General features: G+C 45.6%; 1 protein-coding gene across 4 annotated transcripts in view; it reads left to right on the forward strand.

Annotated features, from left to right (window-relative positions):
• Window positions 1–24,106, forward strand: part of RFX2 (regulatory factor X2) — a 124,664-nt gene that overhangs the window by 57,296 nt on the left and 43,262 nt on the right. For 3 of the 4 annotated variants that reach the window (XM_050770218.1, XM_050770216.1, XM_050770215.1), the window contains exons 2-5: window positions 8,462–8,559; window positions 12,013–12,102; window positions 14,143–14,222; window positions 16,924–17,185. The exons of the other annotated variant lie outside the window; for it this stretch is intronic. In XM_050770218.1, the coding sequence (XP_050626175.1) occupies window positions 8,470–8,559; window positions 12,013–12,102; window positions 14,143–14,222; window positions 16,924–17,185 (522 nt within the window). In that variant the 5' untranslated portion in view covers window positions 8,462–8,469. The remainder of the gene's footprint in view (window positions 1–8,461; window positions 8,560–12,012; window positions 12,103–14,142; window positions 14,223–16,923; window positions 17,186–24,106) is intronic. 4 annotated transcript variants of the gene reach the window in all.

Consider the following 24,106-nt stretch of genomic DNA (forward strand, 5'->3'; position numbering starts at 1 on the left):
AAAGACTTTTCTTTCTCTGTTGAATTGCCTTGGCACCTTTGTCAAAATCCAGTTGAGGAAGAAAAGAGCTGAGGCTCCATTAGAAAAGAAAAAATCAATTGATAATCTGTGTGGGTTATGTTATTTATATATTGCTGAATTTGATTTATTAATATTTTAAATTATTTTTGCATATATGTGCATAAGAGGTATTAGTCTAAACACTTTTCTTGTAATATATTTGTCAAGTTTTGGTGTCAGGGTTTACTGACTTCATGAGTCATGAAGTATTCTTTTTTTTTATTTTCTGATGGCATTTGTGTAATAATTCCTTTTTCAGTATTTGATAGCATTCACCAGTGAAACTATATGTGCCTGAAGTTTTCTTTGTAGGGAAGTTTCCAATAACATATTCAATTTTTTTGTTATATGTATTACATTCACATTTTTTATTTCATCTGTGTCAGTTTTGTTATGTTGTGTGTTTTAAAAAAAGTGTTCATTTTATATGTTATTGAATTTATGGGCTAAAGTTGTTTGTAATAGTTCCCTATTATCATTTTGATTTCTGTAGAATCTCTAGTGATATATTTCATTTCATTCCTGATATTAGCAATTTGGGTTTTCTTTCCTTTCTTATTAGTCTTTCCTGGAGAAAGTTGTTAATTAACTTTTGTAAATACTTGCTTTTTTTTTTTTTTTTTTTTTGAGATGGAGTCTTGCTCTGTCACCCAGGCTGGAGTGCAATAGTGCAATCTCAGCCCACTGCAACCTCTGCCTCCTGGGTTCAAGCAATTCTCCTACCTCAGCCTCCTGAGTAGCTGGAATTACAGGTGCCCACCACCACTCATGGCTCATTTTTGTATTTTTAGTATAGACGAGGTTTTGCCATGTTGGCCAGGCTGGTCCCGAACTCCTGACCTCAGGTGATCCACCCACCTCGGCCTCCCAAAGTGCTGGGATTACAGGCATGAGCCACCGTGCCTGGCCAAGACTTTTTTTTTTTTTTTTTGAGACGGAGTCTCACTCTGTCGCCCAGGCTGGAGTGCAGTGGCTGGATCTCAGCTCACTGCAAGCTCCACCTCTCGGGTTTACACCATTCTCCTGCCTCAGCCTCCCGAGTAGCTGGGACTACAGGCGCCCGCCACCTCGCCTGGCTAGTTTTTTTGTATTTTTTTAGTAGAGATGGCGTTTCACCGTGTTAGCCAGGATGGTCTCGATCTCCTGACCTTGTGATCCACCCGCCTCGGCCTCCCAAAGTGCTGGGATTACAGGCATGAGCCACCGTGCCTGGCCAAGACTTTTTTTTTTTTTTTTTTTTTTGAGACAGAGTCTCACTCTGTCGCCCAGGCTGGAGTGCAGTGGCTGGATCTCAGCTCACTGTAAGCTCCACCTCTCGGGTTTACACCATTCTCCTGCCTCAGCCTCCCGAGTAGCTGGGACTACAGGCGCCCGCCACCTCGCCTGGCTAGTTTTTTTGTATTTTTTTAGTAGAGATGGCGTTTCACCGTGTTAGCCAGGATGGTCTCGATCTCCTGACCTTGTGATCCACCCGCCTCGGCCTCCCAAAGTGCTGGGATTACAGGCATGAGCCACCGTGCCTGGCCAAGACTTTTTTTTTTTTTTTTTTTTTGAGACGGAGTCTCACTCTGTCGCCCAGGCTGGAGTGCAGTGGCTGGATCTCAGCTCACTGCAAGCTCCACCTCTCGGGTTTACACCATTCTCCTGCCTCAGCCTCCCGAGTAGCTGGGACTACAGGCGCCCGCCACCTCGCCTGGCTATTTTTTTTGTATTTTTTTAGTAGAGATGGCGTTTCACCGTGTTAGCCAGGATGGTCTCGATCTCCTGACCTTGTGATCCGCCCGCCTCGGCCTCCCAAAGTGCTGGGATTACAGGCTTGAGCCACTGCACCCAGCCAAGACTTGCTTTTTTAAAGAACAGTTTTAGATTCACAGCAAAATTGACAGGAAAATAAAGAGATTTCCCATATACCCCATACCTCCACACATGCACAGCCTCCCTCTTTATCACCATCGCCCACCAAAGTTGTACATATTTTACAACTGATGAAATCTGCATTAACACAGCATTCTCACCCAAAGTCCATAGTTTACTCGAGAGTTCACTCTTGGTGTTGTACATTCTATGGTTTGGACAAATATATAATGACATGTGTCCACCATTATAGTGCTATACAGAATAGTTCCACTGTCCTAAAAATCCTCTGTGCTCTGCCTGCTCATCCCTCTCTCTGATCCCTGGCAACCACTGATCTTTTCATTGTCTCCATAGTTTTGCCTTTTCCAAAATGTTGTTTAATTAGAATCATACAGTATGTAGCATTTTCAGACTCGCTTCTTTCACTTCCTAGTATGTGTTTAAGTTTCTTCCATGTCTTTTCATGGCTTGATAACACCTTTCTTTTTTTGAAAAAATTTCAGTTTTGAAGAAATACTGCTTTTGTTCATTTTCTCCATTGTTTGTGGAGTTTCTAATTTCATTAAGTTTGTTCTTTATTGTTTTTTCTTCTTCTTCTTTTTTTTTTTTTTTGAGACGGAGTCTCACTCTGTCACCCAGGTTGGAGTGCAGTGGCGTGATCTCAGCTTACCTTAAGCTCTGCCTCCTGGGTTCACGCTGTTAAGTTTTCTAAATATTTGGCATTTTTCTAGCCTTCTTACTGATCTCTAATTTACTCCATTGTGGTCAAAGTGCATACATGCTCTGTTTAGTTATGGTATTTTAAAATGTATCGAGGCCTATTTTATGGCCCAGAACATGACCCATCATAGTGAATATTCCATATGCATTTGAAAATAATGTGCAGGTTTTGAATGTAGTGTTCTCTAAATGTCAATTACATCAATGTGGCTGATAATATAATTCAGATATTCTGTATCTTAGTAATATTTTTGCTTAGTTCTTCTAATTTTGATTCAGTAATCAAAGGATGTTTAAAATCTCCAACTATAATTGTTTATTTCCTCCTTTAGTTTTGTTAATTTTTACTTTATGTATTTTGGAGCTGTATTACTAGGTACATACACATCTGTAATCAATGTCATCCTGATAAATTGATCATCTTATCATGATGAAATTTTATCTGCAGTAATATTCTTTGTCTTGTCAATGTCTCTAGTATTGCTAGTAATATTTCTCATCTCAGAGTCTGTTTTGTCTGATTATTATAGCCACTCCAGCTTTCTTAAGATCAGAGTTTGCACAGTGGATCTCTTTTCATTCTATTACTTTCAACCTATGTGTGCCTTTATTTTTAAGGAGGGTTTCTTTTAGGGAGCATATAATGGGAACTTGATTGTTACCCAGGCTGATCATTTCTGCCTTTCCATTCAAGAATTTAGTTTATTTACATTTAATATAATATTGATATATCTGGATTTAGCAAAGCAGTTCTGCCATTTGCTTTCTACTTGTGTCAACTGTTTTTTGTTTCTCTGTTCTTTATTTCTTGCCTTTATTTGGATAATCAAATATGTTAAGTAGGATTTCATTTGATTTCTCTATTAGCTTTTTAGCTATATCTTTTTATATTTTCTTTTTGTTAGTGGTTGCTTCAGAGGTTACAATGTGCATTGATAATTTATCACAATTTACAGTTTAGGTAAAATACAAGAATCTTTTTTTTTTTTTTTTTTTTGAGACGGAGTCTCGCTCTGTCACCCAGGCTGGAGTGCAGTGGCCGGATCTCAGCTCACTGCAAGCTCCGCCTCCCGGGTTCACGCCATTCTCCTGCCTCAGCCTCCCGAGTAGCTGGGACTATAGGCGCCCGCCACCTCGCCCGGCTAGTTTTTTGTATTTTTTAGTAGAGACGGGGTTTCACCGTGTTAGCCAGGATGGTCTCGATCTCCTGACATCGTGATCCGCCCGTCTCGGCCTCCCAAAGTGCTGGGATTACAGGCGTGAGCCACCGCGCCCGGCCAATACAAGAATCTTGAATGTATAACTTAATTTGTCCCTATCCTCTGTGTTATAATTGTCATAGAGAACAACTACATATGATATAAACCCCACAATGGAGTGTTACAAAGTTTTTGTTAAATAGTTTTATGTATTTAAAATAAATTAAGAGAAGAAAAGGAAAAATACAGTTTTTTTATAATTACTTGCATATTTATCATTTTAAGTGATATTTAACTCCTTCTAATAGATCCACATATACCATCTGATATTAATTCCTTTCATCCTGAAGAACTCCTTTAGCATTTCTCATAGTGTAGACAGAAAACTTCATCAGGTTTTGTTTACGCAAAAAATGTCTTTATTCCACCTTCAGTTTTTAAAAATAGTTTTGCTGGAGATAGAATTATGGGCTGATAGGGTTTCCCGCCCAGCATATTAAAAATGTCATTCCGTTGCCTTCTGGCTGCCATTGTTATTGGTGAGAAGTCAGTCATCATCCATGCCCTTGTTCTCTGAATATAATATGTAGTTTTTCTCTGACTGCTTTCAAGATTTTCTCTTTACTTCTTTTAACAGTTTAACCATGACATACCTATCTTGGCTTTCTTTGTATTCTTTTTAGGGTTTGTTGAGATTTTTGGACCTCTAAGTTGATATCCATCACCCAATGTAGAGATGTTTGGCCATTTTTCAATATTTTTTTCTCTTACATTCTTTTTGTCTTCTGGGACTCTGTTTACATATATATTAGACAGTGTGTTCTATCCATGTTTCTTCATATATTTTCTCCTCATTCTTCAGATTGGGTAAATGCTTTTTTTCTATCTTTAAGTTCACTAACTCTTTCCATTATCTCTGACCAGCTGTTGAGTGCATCTAGTTAAGTTTTTACTTCAGTTATTGCTCCAGAATTTTTATTTGGTTCACTTTTTTTTTTCTTAGACGGAGTCTCACTCTCACCCAGGCTGTAGTGCAGTGACGCGATCTTGGCTCACTGCAAGCTCTGCCTCCTGGGTTCACGCCATTCTCCTGCCTCAGCCTCCCAAGTAGCTTGGTACCACAGGTGCCCACCACCATGCCCGGCTAATTTTTTGTATTTTTAGTAGAGACGGGGTTTCACCGAGTTAGCCAGGATGGTCTCAATCTCCTGACCTTGTGATCCGCCCGTCTCGGCCTCCCAAAGTGTTGGGATTACAGGCATGAGCCACCGCGCCCGGCCTGGTTCACCTTTTATACTTTCTGTTTCTTGGTTGAGATTCCCATATGTTCATTCATTATGTATATAACTTCCTTTAAGTTCTTGAAGTTATTTTTAGTAGCTGCTTTAGTCCTTGTATGCTATCTATATCATTTGGATTATCTTGGGTTTGGTTATAATTAACTGCTTTTCTTTTTTCCTTTTATTTGTTACTCTTTCTCTTGAGTGTAGGTACACTTTCCTGTTTCTTTTCCTAGCTCATGATTTTTACTGGGTCCTGGACATTGTTAATGATGTGTTATAGAATCTGTAGATTCAGCTGAGTTCCCCTGAAGGCAAGTGACTTGGCTAGATTCAAACTCTCCCTCCTGCAACAGGCAGCAGCTGAAGTCTTCACTTAATTTTTTTATCTTTGCACTGCTGGTTTTTCCCCAAGATCCTTGGTATCTCCCCCACACCTTTGTGGTGTAGTTGCTTAGCCAAAGATTCAGGTGTATTTTGTAGGAAGATTTGGGGGCTCACCCCTTCTGTGGCTCTCTCTTTCAGAATCTCCACACCCCAGCATTCAGGACTCTGTCCTTTGACCCTTCAGGATAATGAGGCTGATGCTTTCTGGCACCCAAGCATTTGTGGATTGGGGCGTGCCCGCAGGCAAAAAGCCACAGACTCATTGGTCTGACCTATAAGACAGCACGTGGTAAATAGTGTGTTAAATTAGGGGAACAGGCTGGGCGCAGTGGCTCATGCCTGTAATCCCAGCACTTTGGGAGGCCGAGGCAGGCAGATCACCTGAGGTCAAGAGTTTGAGACCAGGCTGACCAACGTGGTGAAGCCCTGTCTCTATAAAAATACAAAAATTAGCCAGACATGATGGTGGGTGCCTGTAATCTCATCCATTCAGGGGGCTGAGGCGGGAGAATCACTTGAACCTGGGAGGCAGAGGTTGCAGTGAGCCAAGATCATGCCATTGCACTCCAGGCTGGGCGACAGAGCAAGACTTCATCTCAAAAAAAAATAATAATAATAATAAATAATAAAAATAAATTAGGGGAACACATTCATGTATAAATGCCTGTGATGTGGAATAACTTGCATTCTGGAAGGTGCATTCTGGCCATGGTGGACAGACTACGGTCTCACCATTAACACTCTCACGGCCTCTTCTTACTTAAATAAGATGTGGAGTTTGGAGCAAAATTATTTCCACCTGCGGAACAAGGACCTGGTCTTAGTCAAGTCAGCATTCTCGCTTTATCACTGGTGGACTCCTTTCACAAAGAGGTCTAGTCAAATCATCTCCTTCTAGTATCATTGACACTACCCACTTGGCTTCAGATGGGAACAGCATGGTGGATGGTGGGCAAATGACTGATTTAAACATTTAAAGGAAACTGTGAATACAAGCAGCTTCCAACAGAAAAATTCCAAAGGTCAGGTCTGTCAAACACAGAAAGAATGAGTTGAGGACTCAGGAAATACACTATGGGAAATTTACAATCTTTTGAAAGAATGGAAGGTAGGACGTGCAGGCTGTGTAAGGTTTAGTTAACGCCCCTGCCAATCACCGTGTGGCTCTGGGGCCATCTAGTGGTGAGAAGTGAGTCAGGCTCACACAGAACAGAAAAATCCCGAGGCACTAGCCATGGGTCTCTGGGTCGCACCAAAGGTATTCGGAGGGGAACTGGGGGTGGGGTGGTGGTGGTCGGAGAATAGTCCCCAACAATACAGATGTGATTGATCCAGCACACTCGAATTCAAACACACACATCCCTTTCTGCTTTCCTTAGGTAAATTAGTTTAATCTATTATAAGTTTGGCTTTTCGTTTTTGTCTTTTGGGTTTTTTTTGAGACGGAGTCTCGCTCTGTTGCCCAGGCTGGAGTGCAGTGGCGCGATCTCGGCTCACTGCAAGCTCCGCCTCCCGGGTTCACGCCATTCTCCTGCCTCAGCCTCCCGAGTAGCTGGGACTACAGGCGCCCGCCACCTCGCCCGGCTAATTTTTTTATTTTTAGTAGAGACAGGGTTTCACCGTGTTAACCAGAATGGTCTCGATCTCCTGACCTCGTGATCCGCCCGCCTCGGCCTCCCAAAGTGCTGGGATTACAGGCGTGAGCCACCGCGCCCGGCTTTTCGTTTTTAAAAGGCTTAAATTTTTTTTTTCACTCGTTCTAAGAGATAAAAACTCTGGAGGTGATAGAGAAACAGAAAAGTTCTAGCAAATGTCTATTGTGTTCTATGTCATGTGCACCACGATGTATGCCTGAGGTTCAGTCCTCACTGCCCCAAGCAGGCAGGAGCCGTGGAGACCCCACATTGGGTGGGTGACATGCTCAGAGCTGGTGCCAGGACGGGGGACTGGTGTGCCTGATCACAAAGCCACCTCCCTACCTAAGTGTGTATACTTAACTATGTCTCAAATGCTCGACATAGCCGATTGTTTATTTAAAAGTGAAGACTGTTTGACTTTTAGCACTTTCATGGAACAAATTTATATTATCTGCCACGATATTAAATGAGTCGTTTTATATAGAATTTTTAAACTACCTCTTTGAAAGATGTATGCCTCTGACAGCAAAGAAATACATGTTTATACTTTCTTGTAGGCAAAGATGGCTTTGAACAGAAGGCAGTTTTTACTTACTGCCAAAATCCGTGAGGGCTTTTATCCAGCCCAGGATAAAACATACCATTTCTTTGCTCCCTCTGCGATCACCTTTTCTCTCGCTAGCCAGTGGTTCTCACGCTGTCCCCCAGGAGTCACTTGGCAATATCTGAACACATCTGTGATTGCCACAGCTTGGAGGGGGAGTGCTCCTGGCATGGAAGGGGTGGAGGCCAGGGAGGCTGCTCAGCACCCTGCAGTGCCCAGGATGGGCCTGCAATAGCAAAGAAGTATCCAGCTCAAATGTCAGTGGTGCCACAGTGGGGACACCCAGCCTTAGAGTATCTCCCATTGTCGTTTGGGGTGCAGTAGCTCCCCGGATGGCAGTCACCCACCCCGAGCTTTTGATTTGCTGGAGAAATGAGTAAACAATTGAGCCCTTCAAAATAGTTCAACCTGCTCAGACTTGGGCACAGAGCCGTTGTCCCGGCCTTCTGTTGAGGAATTCCTGCCATTGTGCGGTGACAGAGCTCTTTTTGGGGTTTATATTTGGAAAACTTTCTCTGGCCCCTCTCTCCTTGTGTGGGACAGTTGTGCAGGCTGCTCCCACAGCTCCTCACTTAGGCGGTACCGCCAGGGTCTCTGCCTTTCAACTTCGAAGAATGTAGCTGGTTACTCCTTCCCTCCCATGAACTTGTTAGTTGCCTCTTGGGGTTTCAGTGCTTGCAACCCTTGCCCACCCAATCTCTCTCCGCCTTTCTTTAGACCTGAGCATGCAGAATTCCGAGGGTGGAGCGGATTCGCCAGCATCCGTGGCTCTGCATCCCTCGGCGGCAGCCCCTCCTGTGCCAGCCTCCCCACAGGTAATGTGCGCCCGCCCGCCGCTCAGCCTCTCAGCAACAACAGGGTGGCCACAGCGTGGACGCGATCCCTTTGGGTTTGAAGGCTGCTCGGATCTGCAGAGAGAGAAATCTGTATTTTTCTGAATGGACTTCTCAGCCCCAATGCTGCTGCTGTTGAAATAGGCACAACTTCCTTGACTGTATTTGGCTTTTTCAATCTTTCTTAAAAAGATTCCATCAAGGAAATGATGTCACCAATGGAAAAGAAACCACTGCCCCAAATCTTACTTGGTCTCTTCTTAGCCTTCAGTAGAGGTTTTCTTGTACTTGGAAATGACTCTTTTACACAGAAGTGCCTTATTAAGAAGGCAGGCCGGGTGCGGTGGCTCACACCTGTAATCCCAGCACTTTGGGAGGCTGAGACTGGCAGATTACTTGAGGCCAGGAGTTTGGGACCAACCTGGGCAACATAAACAGACCCTTTCTCTAAAAAAAAAAAAAAATAGCCAAGCGTGGTGGCCTGCACCTGTAGTCCCAGCTCCTTAGAAGGCTGAGATGGGAGGATTTCCTGAGCCTGGGAGATTGAGGCTGCAGTAAGCCATGATTGTGACACTGCATTCCAGCCTGGGTGATAGAGACCTTGTCTTTAAAAAATAAAAAATAAAAAAATTAGCCAGGCATAGTGGTGCACGTCCTGTGGTCCCAGCTACTGAGGAGGCTATAGTGGAAGGATTGCTTGAGCCCAGTGTGAGCTATAATCATACCACTGCTCTCCAGCCTAACCGATAAAAAAAAGAAAAGAAAGGCCAGGCGCGGTGGCTCATGCCTGTAATCCCAGCACTTTGGGAGGCCGAGGCGGGCAGATCACGAGGTCAGGAGATTGAGACCATCCTGGCAAACACGGTGAAACCCCGTCTCTACTAAAAATACAAAAAAAAAAAAAAAAAAAAAATTAGCTGGGCGTGGTGGTGGGCGCCTGTAGTCCCAGCTTCTAGGGAGGCTGAGGCAGGAGAATGGCATGAACCCGGGAGGCGGTGGAGCTTGTAGTGAGTGGAGATTGCGCCACTGCACTCCAGCCTGGGTGACAGAGCGAGACTCTGTCCTTAAAAAAAAAAAAAAAAAGGCAAAAGATGAGTTAGAATTATTTATTTATTTATTTATTTATTTATTTATTTATTTATTATTTTTTTGGAGATGGAGTCTCGCTCTGTTGCCCAGGCTGGAGTACAGTGGCACAATCTCCCAGGTTCAAGCGATTCTTCTGTCTTAGCCTCCTGAGTAGCTGGGATTACGGGCATGTACTACCACGCCGGGCTAATTTTTGTATTTTTAGTAGAGACAAGGTTTCACCATGTTGGCCAGGCTGGTCTCGAACTCCTGACCTCAGGTGATCCGCCCGCCTCAGCCTCCCAAAGTGCTGGGATTACAGGCATGAGCCACCACGCCCAGCCTAGATGAGTTAGAATTCTTAAGATTTGGTTCAAAATGGAATCTAGCACCTGAATGAATATATTCTTTAAACTTTGCAGAGAGAGAATTTTCACATTAAGGCTCTCTCTGCTCCTGGATTTCTACCATGGAATGAAATAAGCCATAAAAAAGACAGAAATACCAAGTGAATGGCACTGGCCACATAAAACAGGCTGGAGGCTCATTACGTGTGCTGAGGTCCACTGTGGCCATGTGACCACCTCGATCTGGAATCTAAAAGTTAGGAGCACAGCAAAAAGAAATGATTATGGTTTAAAAACACATAATTCAGAGCCAGGCACGGTGGCACATGCCTGTAATCCCAGCACTTTGGGAGGCCGAGGTGGGTGGATCACCTGAGGTCAGGAGTTTGAGACCAGCCTGACTAACATGGTGAAAAACCTTGTCTCTACTAAATACAAAAAAATTAAGAAAAGAAAATTAGCCAGGTGTGCTGGTACATGCCTGTAATCCCAGCTACTCGGGAGGCTGAGGCAGGAGAATCTCGAATCCGGGAGGTGGAGGTTGCAGTGAACCGAGATCATGCCACTGCAATCCAGCCTGGACAACAAGGGGCAACACGAGTGAAACTCTGTCTCAAAAAAACACAAAAAAAACAAAAAAAAACTCAATTCAGCAAAAACCAAAAGGCAATCAGTGAAGCGATTTATTTGATGTAGCATGTATAGTCAGGAATCTTTACCTTTTATTTCTTGCACATATGGCAGTGGGGAGGGCGTCTCGGAAGCCCGTCTTAGGTGGGGATCAGGTGCCGTCGCCCCGCCAGCAGTTGTGGCCTAATTGATATGTTTCCTTGCCCACTTGAAAGTGTCCAAGAGGAGTCAGCCGTCAGGTCTTCCTGCCAAGCCCCTCTCTCAGGCTCTCCCAGGCCTACATGGACTCTGTCTTCCTCTGCAGCAGCCACCGGGGACAGGTCTCAGTGCCACTCACGGCCACCACGTCCATCCCAGGTTTCATCACTGTGGTCCCTCTCTGAGGACCTGCCAGGACCCTGTGAATTCTCCAAGCACACAGCACCCAGCTCACCTGGAATCGGAATGCCCTTGCACTGGCGTCCTTATTAGCACCATCTTCATCCTTAGCTCCATTTCTGCAACACTGGGGATGGTGTGTCCTCACCCGTCACCCCTCGTGACGTATATATGGCAGTCACTGCTACCTGTGACATTCACGGTTCATGCCAGGAAATCACAGCACTGCAGCCAATGACTCCTAAAGCCCCAGCTCTCAATAAACACACAAAACACTCCTGTTCCTCCCTCGACACGAGTTCACTTTGACCCTTCCCGTTTTCATAGCTTTGTGTGGCCAATCAGTACTCCCAGAAAAATAGCAAAGTCACACTGTGCAGACTTGACTTAGGAGGCCGGAGAGCAGTGGGGTCAGAGAGCGAGCGACGCAGATACAGGGCACCTGCACTCGAGTATTCTGTAGCCAGAAGCAGTACTTGAGCCCTCTGGCTTCATTAACCTCATTAGAAAATGGAAACAAGTCCGGGCTATACTGCAGAAGCGAGGGGTGCCACAGAGTGCTCTCCCAGGCAGTGATGCGGACGGCTGTCCAGAGGGCCCCAGCAGTCCCCTCTGTACAAGGGACGGTCAGTGTCACCTTGCTGCAGACTACAGACCCACAGAGGCAAAGCTGCCTGGGCGGGTGAAGGTGCATGGGCTTCTGTGTATGTGTGTGTGCATACGTGTGTGTGTGCCCACAAATTTGTGCATAGGTGTGGTGCTTGGGGTGAGTGTATGTGCACACTTGTGTATGTATGTGCATTGTTTGTGTGCCTGCACATACCTGCCGTGTGTCTGCCCAGGTCAGTGTGAGTGTGCAAGTCTGACCATCACCCCACTGTCCCCTCTGATCAGTCCCGCCTATGTTTTAATCAAGAGCACGTGAACAGACAGACAGCCTCTTACATTCTGTGTGTGTCCTCAGCACTGACCTCTGACAAGTCTAACTAGCCTTCTCTCCCTTCCCTTTTAGAGGGTGTTGGTCCAGGCAGCCAGCTCCGCTCCCAAAGGGGCCCAGATGCAGCCGATCTCCCTCCCCAGAGTTCAGCAGGTACCCCAGCAGGTAATGACAAGCACCGCAGCACCATGCACACCGGGGCGCAGTTAGCACTCGGCGATCTGGAACAATCTGAAGCATGCATCCTTTTCTGTGGCTGCTGTTCCTTGTTGTAAGCTTCAGTTTCTTAGCCAAAAGGCTTTTCCAGAAGCTGTACAATTAAAAGAAAAGAATCATTTACTGCAGATAGTTTTGCAACAAGCCAAGAAAGCTGGTGATCTTTCATTCATTCAGAAATTCAACAAGCATTCGGGAGCCGGTGAGCACCCCACGCCTGTGGGTGGAGCTCAGGTAGAAATGCAGACAGAAACAAAGGGCTCTGGACTGGAGGAGCCATCTGCTAGTGAGTGCCATACCCTCGGATGCAGGCACAACGGAGGGAATGCTGCTGACGATTTCAATGATCTAAGAACAGAGTTTGAAAGCACGGCTGACCAGCTGAGTAGCAACACAGATCATCAGCTTGGGGGCAGTCTAGAACATGGTTAGCAAACTGTTCCAGAAAAGGCCAAATTATACATTTTGGGGGGTTTGTGGTCCAGGCAGTCTCTGGAACAACCACTCAATTCCGCCATTGTATTGCAAAAGCAGCCATAAATGATACGCAACCAAATGGGCGTGGCTGTGTGCCAATAAAACTTTATTTACAAAAACAGGCAGTGGGCCAGAGTTTACCAACTCTGCCCTGCAGAATCCTGAATTAAAGTTAACTCAGGCTCCTCCCTAAAAGGAGCCCTGAGGCCCTAGAGGATGCACCACTCTTCAAGAGGGTCTTGCCTAGATTGGCAGTGTGTTCACAGGCATTTGTCAGGTGACTGTGTCCATGAGAACTAGGAAGGTTGCGGGATCACAGGAAGGAAAAGGCTCCAGACAGGCCCAGTGTGGACCCAGGGCCTCAGGCCAGTGGCTCTTAGCTCCTATCTGTCAAGGCACTCCCCAGAGACACCATGGAGAGGAGACAAAGACTAATGTATGATTCCAGAAGCTTCCACCACTTTTCTGGTGCTGGGCCTGCCCCAGCTCTTTCTGTAACTTCTGCATTTCACTTGGTCTCCTAGAATTCGACCTTTGACTTCCACCCCTGGGGGCACCACCCAAGAGATGTTAACCCCTAGGACTTGTGATTCCGGGGGTGGTGCGTTGGACAAGTACATACCATGCTCAGTGGTCCTGGGAGGGGCAGGTCAGCCCCATCCTGCAGCCTCAACCACAAGGTCACCATGACACCATGACACCTGAGCAAGCCCACTGCTGTGGCCCTCCATCTTCTCACCCCAAAATTCGGTGGACGTAGGCAGCCACTAAGATACCCTCTGGGGTGAGAGTTTGAAGTCCCACGTGCAAAGCATTTGGCTTCCACTGCTCTGCTCAGGCTAGAGTCCCTCGGGGCCTGTCAGCTGGGGCTCTGAACTGATGTTTCAGCGAGGGGAGGACAGGGCAGCGGGGGTGTGCCAGGGTCCCCCCATTGCCCCATCTTCCCAGGCATGCCGCTCCTTCCCACTCTGTTCAGACCGTCACATTCTCTCCCCTCCTCTCTGCCACTGAAGGGGCAGCAGGGCCACCCACAGGAGGTGTTGGGGCCATGTAGAGTCGAATCCACTTGGCCCCCTGTACACTGCAGCCTGCACGCCACCCTGAGCCACAGACGGAGACCCTGTCGCAAAAAAACAAAAACAGAAAGCAGGGACAGTCCTGTGAGCCAAGGCTGGGCCTCTGTCCACAACTCTAGTTTCCACTGCACTGGAGGGGCGCTGTCATTCTCCTGGTCCCGCCCCACGTATACAGAGGAGCCAGGGCGTACAGACACGCTAGCAGAGCTCTGGGGATCAGTCGCAGCTCCCTGAACTGTGTGGGCCCGTTTGGAATATGTCGTCTGTACATTACTGTCTCCTCAGTGTCTTTCTAGGCGTGCCGACTGTGGGCGGGAACATTGTCATTTGGTACTAAATGTTCATAAAGGCAATAGAAGACACGTCTAGCTTGAATAATCTGCAGGCAACAAATGAGGGCGCGGCGGGCGGTAACACAGCATATCCCATGTTTCAGGTGCAGCCAGCGCAGCACGTGTATCCTGCCCAGGTGCAGTACGTGGAAGGGGGAGACGCCGTCTACACGAATGGAGCCATGTGCGTGCTTCTCCCGCAGGCCACACCCAGAACCCTCTCCCTGACTCCAGCCTTTGCCACCTGGGGAGGCATTGAACAAATTCCTCTCCCTTATGCTTTTGGTGATGTGTTCACTAAATACTATTAAAACACTATTAGAAACCTGGGCAACATCTCTACAAAAAATTTTAAAATTAGCCAGACATGGTGACGAGCGCCTAGAGTCCCTCCCAGCTCGTCGGGAGGCCAAAGTGGGAGGATCGCATGAGCCCAGGAGTTGGAGGCTGCAGTGAGTTATGATCATGCCGGACTGACAGAGCAAGACCCTGTCCAAAAAAAAGGGAGCAGGGTGGGGGGTGAGGAATTAGGACATCATAACCCTATGGAGATTTCAGAAATCACAGACTTTTGTTGTTTTTTTTTTTTTTGAGATGGAGTCTCGCTCTGTCGCCCAGGCTGCAGTGCAGTGACCAGATCGCAGCTCACTGCAAGCTCCGCCTCCCGGGTTTACGCCATTCTCCTGCCTCAGCCTCCCGAGTAGCTGGGACTACAGGCGCCCGCCACCTCGCCCGGCTAGTTTTTCGTATTTTCAGTAGAGACGGGGTTTCACCGTGTTAGCCAGGATGGTCTCGATCTCCTGACCTCGTGATCCGCCCGTCTCGGCCTCCCAAAGTGCTGGGATTACAGGCTTGAGCCACCGTGCCCGGCCTCAGAAATCACAGACTTTTGTACTTTTTACTTGTAGAAAAGATAGTCTTAGGGGTAAAAAAAAAAAAAAAAAAAAAAAAAAAAAAAAAAAAGGCTAATCCTAACTCTTCATTGTGAAGTCAGTCTTTGAGATCCAGAAACCATCCAGCTCTGTGTGTTTTTCCCCCCCCCCCCCCCCCCCCCCCCCCCCGCCTCTGTTAAACTCTAGCTTTGTGTAATGTTAATAGAACTTGATTTTCCGCGTTGCAATGCCGCCTGGAGGTTTCTGCTCGGTAACTGTGTGATGCTGGGGCAGGAAAGTATGCGTCTCCCATGCAGCTCACTTTACTTTAGATGTGGCTCCTTTCGCCTGCTTGTCTGTCTCTGTTTGGCCTGGATGCTCCCCTCACAAGTGCAGGGGCTGTGCACGAGAACCTGGCTGTGGCTTCAGGGTTGTGAATGGTGGAGTTATACGATTCTCTAAAGCATGATGTTGAAGGTTACGAAACACACAGAAACACAGTAAGTGCATGTAACACCAGTGACATTGGAGCAAGGTCTGTAGGTCCTACCAAGGTCACGGTCTTGGTTTTGATATTGTACTACAGAGTTATAGACGTCCCCCTGGGTTAGGGTTAGGGTACAGGAGTGCACGCCTCCGAGAGGTCAAAGGGGTCCTTCCTGCCACCCAGAGGGCCTGCCCCTAGGACGCATCACAAACCTTACTCACCGATAAGGGAAGCCCACTCCTGACCACAGCTGCATTACTCAAGTAAAACTTCACATTTTCGGTCTGAATGACATAGTCACTCCTTTAATCCAGATGTTAAAGGAAGATTAGATGAATTATTGTTATCACTTAGAAATTCTTTTTTCTTATGCAATCTCATTTATTTAAACTTTTTGTTTTGAAATAATCAGAGACTCCACAAGAAGTTCTGAAATTAATACACAGAGTTCATTTACCCTTCCCCCAGCTTGCTCCAGTGGTGACACCATGCAGGACAATATCAAAACCTGGAAACCTACCAGCCAGGTGCAGTGGTGCACGCCCGTAATCCCAGCTACCGTGGTGGTGCACGCCTGTATTCCGAGGCTGAAGCAGGAGGATCACTTGAGCTCTGGAGGCTGAGGCTGCAGTGAGCTATGATTTTGCCACTGCACTCCAGGCTGGGCTACAGGAGACCCTGTCTCAAAAAAACAAAACAAAAGAAAACCCTGGAAATTGACATCGGGGTAAAACTGTTAACCAGCCCGCAGGCCTTATTCAGTTCTCCCAGTCTTTATGCACATGCTTCTGTGTGTGTGCTTGCATGTGGAGTACATGTGGCTTTGCATGTTCATGTATGTGCCCTTGTGTGTGCATGTGTGTCTATTTCTGTGCATTTTTAGCCCATGTATAGATTTGTGTAACAATCCCACCGTCAAGACAGAACTGCTCCATCTCCACACAGGAGCTCCCTCATGTGACCCATTTATCCACTTAGAATTTTAAGTTTTATTTTTATTTATTTTTAAGAGCTAGGGTCTTGCTGTGTTGCCCAGGCTAAAGTGCAATAGTGCGGTCACAGCTCGCTGCAGCCTCAAAGTCCTGGGCTCAGGCAGTCCTCCCACCCCAGCCTCCTGAGTAGTTGGGACTACAGGCACGCACCACCACACCTGGCTTAATCTTTTATTTTTTGTAGGGATGGTTCTCTCTGTGTTGCCCAGGCTGGTCTCAAACTTCTGACCTCAAGCAGTTTTCCCACCTTAGCCTCCCAAAGTGCTGGGATTACAGCCCTGAGCCACCACACCTGACCTAGAATTTTTTAGGGGTCAGTTTTCGATGAGTCAGCCTGTGGTCCTGAAGATTTTGCAACACGATGGCTCTGAACTTGTGCTGCATTTGAGTGTCATATGCCATGTCCAAATTGCTCCATGTGTCTGGCCTCTCCGGGCTGCAGCTTTTACATGATGTTTGGCTGGATATTCATGAACTCAGACAAGGCATTTAAATGGGACAGCATCCCATGCGTGACTTCTCTCTTTCTAACAGACGAACGGCCTACACCTACAACCCCGAGCCTCAGATGTACGCCCCCAGCAGCGCAGCTTCTTACTTCGAGGCCCCAGGCGGTGCCCAGGTGACCGTGGCAGCCTCGTCCCCGCCAGCGGTCCCCTCCCACAGCATGGTGGGCATCACCATGGATGTCGGGGGGAGCCCCATCGTCTCCAGCACGGGAGCCTATCTCATCCATGGGGGGATGGACAGCACCAGACACTCCCTGGCCCACACCTCCCGGTCATCGCCAGCCACGGTATGTAGGAGGCTCTTGGGACCAGCGGGGTAGGCCATGAGTATTCTCGCAGCAGCGGCGGCAGGGACGGTGAGTAAGAGGCAGCCAGAGGCCTGTTGTCTGCTCTGGGCCCAGGCGGCCCCACGATGGAGTCGGGCCAGCCTCAGATGGGCCATGCAACCCTAGGCTGGCCTGCAGAGTTCTTTGAACTTCAGTTGGCCATTGGTATCAAGAGGAGGACAAGTCATGCGTCATGGGCTATTTGTGAAAAGGGAATGAATCAAGCATCTCTCCACTGGTGGATGCTGCAGCCGCCTTTGCTGTTGTCATGATTGTTATCATTGTTAATATCAAGCTCTGAGAGGCGTGGATCGATCCATCCACGGGACGCCTGCACTGAATCCAGCAGGGGAGGTCTCCCTGCAGCCTCTGGCGAGTTCTCACTGCCGTGCCCCCATGCACAGTCACTACTTACCTGCTCTTCCAAAGTCTCCACATTTAAAACTCGATTTCCCATATTTACTTCTCATGCATTTTCCTTCTTAAATTAACACAAAGTAAAATGGACTTTTTGGTGTACAGCCCTGTGAGTTTCGACATGGGTAGATTTGTGTACCATCAGGACACAGAACTGTGAATGCCCTGAAAACCCCCTCGTGGTATTTCTTAACAGTCACAACCTCCCCCCATCCCCAACCCTTGGCAACCGCCGATCTGTTCCCTATTGCTGTAGTTTCATCTTTACCAGCGTGGTGTATAAATGGAATCATACAGATTGTGACCTTTTGAGACTGGCTTCTTGTACTCATTCTGGTGCCTTTGAGATTCAGTCAAGTTGTTGCATGAATCCGAGTTGCTTTTTTTTTTGTTGTTACTGAGTAATATTCTATTACGCTACAGTTTGTTTATTCATTCACTAGTTGAGGGCCATTTGGATGGTTTCCAATTTGGGACGATTATGAATAAAGAAGCCTTAAATTTGACATGCAAGCTTTTGTAAGGATGTATGTTTTCTTTATTTTGGATATATACCTACAAGTGGAATTGCTGCTGGCTCATACAGAAAGTGTATGTTTAACTTGATCAGAAACCACCAGTTTCCCAAGTGGTTGTGCCATTTTGCATTTCCACCAGCAACATACAAGAGTTCCTCTTGCTCAGCTCCGTCAGCAGCATTTGATGCTCCTGGTGCTGTTGGTATTGGCCATTCTAATAAATGTGTGGTGGTACCTCATTGTGGTTGCAACTTGCATTTTCTTTATAGCTAATGATGGTAAGCAGCTTTTCCTGTGAGTGTAGATGCTGTGGTCAGTGTCACTTCAAGTCATTTGCTTCTTTTTTAACTAGGTTGCTTGTTTTCTTATGGTTGAGTTTTTGAGAATTCTTTATATATTCTGGATACAAGTCTCCTGTCAGATATGTGACTTGCAAATATTTTCCCTGGTCTTTAGTGTGTCTTTCCATTCTCTAGAGAGTGTCCTTTGCAGAGAAAAAAAAATTTAATTTTGATCAAATCCAGTTTATCAGTTTTTCTTTTGTGGCTCATGCTTTCGATGTCACGTCTAAGAACTCTTTGCCTATTTGCACATCATGAAGATTTTCTCCTGTTTCCTTTGAAAAGTGTTATAGTTTTACTTTTGTTTTGGGTTTTTTTTTTTTCTTTTTCTTTTTGTTTTTCTTTTCTTTTCTTTTCTTTTTTTTTTTTTTTTTTTTTTGAGACAGAGTTTTGCTCTGTCTCCCAGGCTGGAGTGCAGTGCATCTCGGCTCACTGCAACCTCTGCCTCCTGAGTTCAAGCGATTCTCCTGCCTCAGCCTCCCAAGTAGCTGGGATTACAGGTGCACACCACCACACCTGGCTAATTTTTGTATTTTCAGTACAGACAGCGTTTCACCGTGTTGGCCAGGCTGGTCTCAAATGCCTGACCTCAAGTGATCCACTCACCTTAGCCTCCCAAAGTGCTGGGATTACAAGCATGAGCCACCGCACCTGATCATAGTTTTACATTTTACATTTAGATCTGTTTCCTGTCAAGTTAACATTTGTATAAGATATAAGGTTTAAGTTGAGGTTTTTGTTTTTGTTTTTGTTTTTTGCATATGAAACAACATGCTATTCTAGCCTCGTTTGTTAAAAAAGACTACCCTTTGGGTTGCTTTAACACCTTTGTCAAAAATCAGTTGGGTTTATTTCAGAGTGTCCTGTTCCATTCCATTGGTCTGTCTGCCTATCCCTTTACAAATAGCATAGACTTAATTACTATAGCTTTATAGTAAGTCTAAACTTGAATAGAATGGTTCCTCCCACTTTATTCTTCAGTATTGTGTTGGCTATTTATATAAACTCAAAGTTTCTGTATAAGTTTAGATCAATTTATCTGTATCTACAAAAAAATCTACTGAGATTTTGATTAATTTGCACTAAACCAATGTGGGGAGAATTCCCACCTTTACCGTGTTGAGGCTTCCAATCCATGACCATGGTATGTTTTCTCCATTTGTTTAGATTTTTTATTTCTTTCATCAGCATTTTGTAACTTATACAAAATTCTGTACATGTTTTGTTAGATTTATATCAAAGTATTTCATGTTTGGAGAGCTATTGTAAATGGCATTGTGGGTTTTCTTGGCATTGATCTTTAAATTTATGTTTCTAACTGTTCATTTCTAGGATTTAAAAATGGTTGATTTTTGACTGTTTATCTTGTATCCTGTAATCTTGCTGAACTCACTTTTTAGTTCTAGGAGCTTCTGGTTGCCTGCAAATATAACCACTTTTTTCTTTCTTTCCAGTATGAACAAAAAGAAATTTCATTTCTTTTTCTTGCCTTTTTGTACTGGCTAGGACTTGCAGTGAACTGTTGAAAACAGGGGTGGCAAGAATGGTCATCCTTGCCTTTTTCCCAATCTTAAGGGAAAAGCCTTCAGTAGTTCACTGCTAAGTATGTGATGTTAGCTGTAGGTTTTTCACAGATGCCCTTTTTCAGATTGAGGAAGTTCCTTTCTTTTTCTAGTTTTCTGGAAGTCTCTATTATAAATAGATGTTGAATTCTGCCAAATGGGTTTTTTTTTTAATTTATGTAAGCATATTTTTTTCTTCATTAGGGTGTTGATATAATGGATTGCATTGATTGACTTTCAATTACACAATAACTTCTTATTTTGGTGTAAGACTAATCTCCTGAGATAGAAGGTGATGGTCTAGCCTTGTCTCTGTTTTTTTGTTTGTTTGGTTTTGGTTCTGGTGTGTTTTGGAGTCACCCTGGCATCAGAGAGGCCCATGACTCTTCCTGTCCTCTCTCTTCCTATGTCCAGAGTGACCCCCAGGCCCTGGCTCTGGGGACAGGCATAGTGCCCCACGCCTCCTCCCTCTCTTCTCGGGAGGAGTCTTCTTTCTAGAGGCTGTGAAATTATAGGGTAGTGCCTGCTGCTTCTACCCCTAGCCACTTAGTGCCTCGGTGCCATTAGCACCCCAGGCCAGGCAGCTCGGGCAGACCAGACATACTTCTCCCCCATGGGATTGGCTGGGTGGAACTAGGTTTAGTTGTTATGGATCAGAAAGCTTTCCTCACAGACTACAGTAATTGTCACAAATGTGGCATATTTGACTTAGCAAACAACATCAACTTATAACAGTAAAATAGACTGGGATTGCAAGTGACAAATTTACTGAGAAACAGCAATGTTCTCTGTGGTTTCAGAATTACCTCGTTGCAGCAAACATGCTCCTCAGACCCTGGACCACCACCCTGGAACTGTGGTTTGTTATCTGGATTTCTCTGGAAAAATTGAATTATTAAATCAATTAGAAATCCATGAACGGGCTATGTTTTCTCACACACACACACACACCCCACCAAGCTCTGGGGAAGTCATCATCTTGGATAGGAATCTGATTCCTGGCTTCTGACTGCTCTGGTATTTATTGGCTTGTTGTTGGCATGAGAACATCCAACAAGGATGCCACGGAAATTCGAGAGACTTTCCGAGAGCCAAGAACAACAATGGCCCTGAAATTGCAACAGAAATACGACTGCTGGACCCGACATTTGATGTCTACCAGTTTGTTCATGTCAGAGTTTTGTTTCTTGGGACTATCGCTTAGTCCTAAAGACAGAGCATGAAGGCTGAAGCAAGTCCTCACTTACAGCCTCGACGAGTGATTCCAGACTCTTGGTGACCAATTTTCTCCAGTATTTATTTCCAGTTAAAATGTCATCCGTATTATAAATCTCAAACGTTAATTGCCCAAATGGTGAATTTTTGATACACACATTTTCTATTGTGGTTTTTTTCACTACATGGAGCAGGGACACTAAAGTGAGAGTTTTATTCTTGTCCTTTCTGCCCAAGTGGAGCCTCCTTTTTTACCCCTTGGATTGTGTCCAGGGGATGCTGACGGTCAATCGGGGGGAACAAGAAAGAGACTCCTCCACCCTGGGAGCTGCCCTCAGTGGGCCCTTCCTCCCGCAAGACCCAGGGCTACATGAGGCCGTGCTGTGAAAACACACAGCCTCTGAGGGTCACACTGTAGGCCCTGATGAAGAAAAAAGGCCTACCCAGTTTTTATCTTTTTCAAAATTGTTCTCATACTTTAATGAATCTTTTCTCATTTTATTAGTTTAAATCTGACTAATACAGCAGAAGATAAAAAAAGTCTAGTGGATTTTAATTGCAGCTGAAGTTAAAATGTCCTGCTGTATTTTATTAGTTTAACAAGCTAAATATTCTGCCTTTGACAGCTTTCTTTTTACCCAAGAAGGGGGTCTCATGATACACCATATATAATACCATTAAAAGAGAAACTTTCGGTAAATTAAACAAGTGTCTGTCTGAGCAAAGAACAACTCTCCCGTCAGGCAGCCCTCAGAACTAGAAGAGGTTCAGAGAGCACCCGTCCCCGGTGGTCCGTGGAGGTGGCTCGCGGAGGCCCGTGGCACCTCCATGCAGCAGCACAGCTCATGACAGAATCATCAGTCACACCCATCTCTTCTTCTGTAGCCTGGCTCTTCAGTGAAGATGTAGAATGAAAAGTCACCTGGGCACAGTGGCTCATGCCTGTAATCCCAGCACTTTGGAAAGCTAAGGTGGGAGGATCACTTGAGCCCAGGAGTTTAAGACTAGCTTAGGCAACATAGTGAGACCCCATCTCTACAAAAAACTTAAAAATTGGGCCGGGTATGGTGGTCATGCCTGTGATCCCAGCACTTTGGGAGGCTGAGGCGGGGGATCACGAGATCAAGAGATGGAGACACTCTTGGCCAACATGGCGAAACCCCATCTCTACTAAAAATATGAAAATTAGTGGAGTGTGGTGGCACACACCTGTAGTCCCAGCTACTCAGGAGGCTGAGGCAGGAGAATCACTTGAACCCGGGAGGTGGAGGTTGCAGTGAGCCAAGATCGTGCCACTGCACTCCAGCCTGGCGACAGAGCCAGACTCCATCTCAAAAAAAAAAAAAAAAAAAAATTAGCTGTGTGTGTCTGTAGTCCCAGCTACTAAGGAGGCTGAGGGAGGAGGATCACCTGAGCTGGGGGAGGTTGAGGCTGCAGTGAGCCATGATGGTGCCACTGCACTTCAGCCTGGGTGACAGATCAAGACCCTGTCTCTAAATAAATAAATAAAAATAAATCACTTGGGTACTCCTCCCATCTGCCAGAAGTCTGCTCAGCCCCTGCATAGCAGTTTTTTGTCCAATGATCAGGGCGAATTATTTGCCAGCCAACACACATGATGATAATCGCTCTTCCCACTGCCTGCCTTTGACATTCCCACACTCAAGATACTGTTTGATAAAGGAATTTCGACAATGGCACATCTGCTTTTCCTCTCACTATGACATTTATCACCGCTTTTTAATTTCCTAGAGTTCCCTTTTTAGTGCAGTTGGAAGTTGTTAGTTTGTTACATTTGTTGCAGCTGATGATCCAATGTTGATGCATTATTGTAGACTACACTCCCGTTCACATTAGGGTTCTCTCTTGGTGGTGTGCGTTGTATGGGTTGTGGCAAGTGTGTGATAATATCACTTTTGAAGCTGGTTTTATAAGGTTTTGGTTTTTTTTGTTTTTTTTGTTTTTTTTCCGCAAAGGTGGGAAAAGTACCCAGGTTTACACTTACAAGTACCCCTTTGAAAGATATGTCTGGGGCTGGGCGCGGTGGCTCAAGACTGTAATCCCAGCACTTTGGGAGGCCGAGACAGGCGGATCACGAGTTCAGGAGATCGAGACCATCCTGGCTAACACGGTGAAACCCCGTCTCTACTAAAATACAAAAAAAATTAGCCGGGCGAGGTGGCGGGCGCCTGTACTCCCAGCTACTCGGGAGGCTGAGGCAGGAGAATGGCGTGAACCCGGGAGGTGGGGCTTGCAGTGAGCTGAGATCCGGCCACTGCACTCCAGCCTGGGCAACAGAGCCAGACTCCGTCTCAAAAAAAAAAAAAAAAAAAAAAAAAAAGATATGTCTGAAGTTTTAGTCTCTGATTTGCCTGTAGTGACATGATTAAAGACTGTCATACTAAAAAGCACTATTTTTCACTTATTCTGAAACATTTCAATTGATTTACCAGATAAGTCATCCTTCTTTGTCTGAAGTGACATAACCTCACTTGATAAGGTGTTAAGACAACCATGGACAAATAGATTATTGATCTAATAATCAATTAGCTACCGATGAATCTCTTGGGTGTTGACCCGTGTCTTATTTTCCTATTTTCTTTTATGGCACCGTATGCAAAATGATCACAGTATGTGATTCCAGACTTGGTCCTGGTCCAGAGGAAGGAGATTAGTGAGAAAATGGATCATATTCTATAAAGTCCGTGGATTAGTTAAGAGTGTTGAAGTTAAGAGTGTGCAGTGGCTCTATAAGAATCGGTCCTGCTGGGCGCAGTGGCTCACACCGGTCACCCCAGCACTTTGGGAGGCTGCGGCGGGCGGATCACG

Source organism: Macaca thibetana, chromosome 19, assembly GCF_024542745.1.
Source record: "Macaca thibetana thibetana isolate TM-01 chromosome 19, ASM2454274v1, whole genome shotgun sequence".
NCBI lineage: Eukaryota > Metazoa > Chordata > Mammalia > Primates > Cercopithecidae > Macaca > Macaca thibetana.